Consider the following 5,000-nt stretch of genomic DNA (forward strand, 5'->3'; position numbering starts at 1 on the left):
AAGAAGAAGAGGAAGAAGAAGGAGGAGGGGGAGGAGAAGGACGTCTCCTGAATGAATGCCGCCCTTCGAAGGGAGACGCTCCCATTCGCTGTGGGACTGCGGTCCATTTTCGAGTTAATGTCTTGTCTCCCCTCGTCTTGCAATTGCAAGATGGTTCATTAATTATTAGTCTTTCATTTCGCGTTGATGGGTCTTCCCCCTTTCCTGCGAGTGCTGTATATTTTAAATACATTCGTATATAGACATATTTGCATTTGAAAGTTAATGTACGCCGTTGAAATGTTAAAATACATAGACATATTTGCATTTAAAAGTTGATGTACGTCGTTCAAATGTTAAAATATATAGACATGTTTTCATTTAAAAGTTAATGTACGCCGTTGAAATGTTAAAATATATAGACATATATGCATTTCAAAGTTAATATCCGCTGTTGAAATGTTAAAAACATCCACAGTATTTTCAATTCAGTCGACATTTGCTCTCAGTTAAGAAAAGTCTCATTCAAAATTAACAAAATAAACCACATTATTGCTTAGTTAAGAAGACTCATACAAATAGAAGAATTTACTAAATTAACCTCTTCATTGGCAATGCCCTTCAAATCTAGCCTCTCCCATACATCACCATGACGTTTGCCCTTAGGTGAATTCAGTCAAGGTTACGCATAGAAAACGGGCGCCCCTTCCGGTAGAAATTTTGGCGAGAGATTTAGAGATTAGGCAGGGTCTCTCTCTCTCTCTCTCTCTCTCTCTCTCTCTCTCTCTCTCTCTCTCTCTCTCTCTCTCTCTCTCTCTCTTTTACTTACAATAAGGTACGCTTGTTAAAACTGATAAAGACATAATCATAAATTTATCATCTTATCTACAGTCTCTCATACACATGTACACACAAACGCCTACACATATACATACACAAACGCTTACACGTGTGCATACAAACGCCTACACATGTACACACAAACGCCTATTCATATACATACACAAACGCTTACACATGTGCTTACAAACGCCTACACATGTACTCACAGACACCTACACTTGTACACACAAAAGCCTAGACATGTACACACACAAACGCCTACGCATATACACACAAACACATACACATGTACTCACAAACACCTGCACTTGTACGCACAAAGCCTACACATATACACACACAAACGCCTACACATGTACTCACAAACACCTACACTTGTACACACAAACGCCTACGCATATACATACACAAACGCCTACACATGTACTCACAAACACCTACACTTGTACACACAAACGCCTACGCATATACATACACAAACGCCTACGCATATGCACACAAACGCCTACACATGTACTCACAAACACCTACACTTGTACACACACAAACGCCTACATATATACACAAACGCCTACACATACACACACAAACGACTACACATATACACACACACACAAACGTGGCGTAATACGTACACTGAATAAGTAACGGAAATACTAAATAACATTTCTGAGATAAACGGATCGTAATTTCTTTCAGTTTTACAACATATATGGTGATAGAGGCTTATCGGATAAATGCTAATACCTCCTATAGTGTACCCCAAGAATTCTCTCTCTCTCTCTCTCTCTCTCTCTCTCTCTCTCTCTCTCTCTCTCTCTCTCTCTCTCTCTCTCTCGTTTTCTTTTCTCAAGTTATAGCACTACAAAACAGCTTTTAGAACATAGAAAATAAATTCACGGTTATCCAGTTTTCACAGTACGTTAAAAGTCTCTCTCTCTCTCTCTCTCTCTCTCTCTCTCTCTCTCTCAAGAGTTATAGTCGGTTGATTGTCATAGCGATCTAACCAGATCTGATTTTCACCGCCCGAGGAGGTACGTGAGGTTTCATAATCAGGTCGAGAGACTTTGAGTTTATTGAGTTAAGTAGATGGTTTTGTATGCATAGATTAGTTTTAATAAGTGTTACTTTTTGTCATTTTGCATTTTAGACTGTATTTCCGCACGTACGTAGCTTGAAAGTCGTGTCTGTTGAAGATTGTATCTTATTTAGGACGAAGGTTGTTTCTTCAAATTTACCCATAATATGCTTATATATATATATATATATATATATATATATATATATATATATATATATATATATATATATATATATATATATATATATATATATATATATATATATATATATAGAAATTATATATATATATATATCAATTCTGCTTGGCATATATATAAATAAGGAGAAATTACTTCAAGAGAGAGAGAGAGAAAGAGAGAGAGAGAGAGAGAGAGAGAGAGAAGACTAGGTATCGAGACATATTCCAAAATTTAAAGACAAATTTAAAAAGTCTCAGAATGGGCCGACCAGAGGATCGTTAGGAAATTTGGACGATGTTGTTGAAGGAACCTCTGGAAAGAAGATAGGACACAACTTTCGTAGAATTTAAAACTCACTTAAACAGCATGTTCATAGTCCTAGGTAACCTTTCATATTTCATTATTACAGATATCATGTGTTTTCTTCAAAATAATCGTATCATTAATAACGATAATGTTAGTATTCATTCTATAAATATGTGCTCTAGAACGCAAACCCCCGTAAGGGGGAGGTAGTGCCGTCAGTGCGTCTCATGCGGTGCACTGTAGGCGCTACTTAAGGTTCTTTGCGGCGTGCCTTCGCCCCCTAGCTGCAACCTCTTTCATTCCTTTTACTGTACCTGCTTTCATATTCTCTTTCCTCCATCTTACTTTTCCACCCTCTCCTAACAATTGATTCATAGTGCAACTGCGAGGTTTACACCTTTCAAACCTTTTTCTGTCAATTCCGTTTCAGCACTGAATGACTTTATAGGTCCCAGTGCTTGCCCCTTGGCCTAAATTCTATATTCAATTCAATTCAGTTCTAGAACGCAAACTTAATTCATAATCATTTAATTAACTGTTTATTCCTGAGTGACTTCAGGCGTTTGAGTCATGCAACACGGATTTAACCGGTTAACTCGTTGTTCCAGCTTGTGGAGCGGCGCCCCTCGTACCTGTGTCTATTTGAGTTTAATTCAAGTTGTAAATGACTTTCATGTAATTCCTAAATTAGTTTAATTTAATTGTCTAAACTAGCTTAGTGTGATTCCTCAATCAGTTCAAGTCCTAGATTAGTTTAATTTAATTCCCAAATCAGTTTGATTTTAGTCTTAAATCAGTTTAAGTCCTAGATTAGTTAATTTTTATTCCTAAACTAGTTCAAGTCCCAAATTAGTTTAAATCTTCAATTAGTTTAATTTATATAGTTTTAATTCCTAAATTAGTCCAATTTCAGTCCCGAATTAGTTTGAGTCCTAAATTTGCTCAAGTCCTAGATTCTAATCATACTGTCGCTCCGTTCATATTCCCTCTCCTCCATCTTACTTTCCAACCTCTCCTAACAACTGCTTTGAGGTTTTCCTCCCGTTACACCTTTCAAGCCTTTCACTCTCAATTTACATCTCAGCGCTGAATGACCTCACCATAGGTCCAAGCGCTTGGTCTTTGGCCTAAATCTTAAATTCCAATTATATTCCAAAACATATGCGTAGATATTTTGCATTGTCATCAGTATGGATATAATGTAACCTAAGGTTGTATACTCGTAGGGTTCAGCAAGACCCGAAAACAGTACACGGGGAAGGAGAGCCGGTGCTGAAGTGTCAAGTTTCAAGTAATGTATTAAAAAACTGGATTAGGATTCAGATCACATACATGCGATACATTCTTTGAGGATGAGACCATGGTCCTGATTATTTATCGCTGCCCATATTTGTTCGTGGATTCACTCTCTCTCTCCAGCGTCGTGTCTCTCGGCATTTCAGTGTCGTTGTAATTGTCAAGGTTTTGTTTTATTTCGTTTACGTTATCGTAATGGAAGAATCCAAACCAAACCTGTAGGTGTTTTTCGAAAATTTTCAAGATTTTTTTTGAGTTAATTTTGTTAAAATCATGACGCAAAGCTTTTAGACTTGCGTGGAAAAGGATATAATGTATGTATGTATGTATGTATGTATATATGCATATGATTTAATCACTTTAGCACGTTAATGGCTTGAAAATAAAGTCGAAACCGGTCAGGACCTACACCCCATCACTTATTTTTCACCTGTGGTAATGTGATATATATATATATATATATATATATATATATATATATATATATATATATATATATATATATATATGTACATACATACATACATACATATATAAAAATCCGACATTAAGCCACTTCTAACAAGAAATGTTTACAGAAAAACAACAATGCAATAGCCACTACCACATTCACACTTCACCTAGTGAACCAACTCACGTTCTCATGCTGTTTCTCCTCTTCCTTCCTTTCCAGCCACGACTTGAGGAAAGGCGAAAGAAGGAAAAACAAACGAAAAAAAAAAAAAAAGGAAACATGGAGCTCCAAGCGACAGGCAAAGGAATTTACATCACCTTAAAAGTTTTCGAAATGGTAAGTGGTCTTCTGAGTCAGCATCACTATGCTTAAATTTCATTCATTAATAGTATAGTACTGGTCAGCTATAATGCAGTATACTGCCCTGAAGTGGAAAACTGCAGTATCTGCAGAATTTTCGAAATTGAGATATATGCCAAATATTGGGCCCGTGAAGCACAAAATACACGAGTTACTTCAGTTTCAGAATGATTCTTCAGTGCTTTCCACGAGTATCTGCGAAATCAGTGGTAAGTCAAGGAAAACTGCAGTATCTACCATTTTTCTCAGTTTTGTACTTTTGCAGATACTGCAGTCTTCCATTTTAGGGCAGTATAATGGAGTATGCCCATGTTTCATTCATTACTGGAGCAGTACCAGTCTCCAACAATGGAGTATACCTTTTCTTTCATTACTGGTACAGTACTAGTCACTTTTACTAGTGCATACCTATGTTTCATTCATTAATGGTATAGTAATAACCCCTTTTACTATAATATGCCAGTATTCCAGTCATTATTTTACAGTACTAGTTACCTACA

General features: G+C 36.5%; 1 protein-coding gene across 1 annotated transcript in view; it reads left to right on the forward strand.

Moving 5' to 3' along the window:
• The window catches only part of LOC136853624 (uncharacterized), a 15,003-nt gene that overhangs the window by 6,791 nt on the left and 3,212 nt on the right, over positions 1-5,000 (forward strand). The window contains exon 2 of the mRNA XM_067129431.1: positions 4,360-4,476. Within this exon, the coding sequence (XP_066985532.1) occupies positions 4,420-4,476 (57 nt within the window). The 5' untranslated portion in view covers positions 4,360-4,419. The remainder of the gene's footprint in view (positions 1-4,359; positions 4,477-5,000) is intronic.

This window comes from Macrobrachium rosenbergii, chromosome 27 (genome assembly GCF_040412425.1).
Source record: "Macrobrachium rosenbergii isolate ZJJX-2024 chromosome 27, ASM4041242v1, whole genome shotgun sequence".
Lineage (NCBI taxonomy): Eukaryota > Metazoa > Arthropoda > Malacostraca > Decapoda > Palaemonidae > Macrobrachium > Macrobrachium rosenbergii.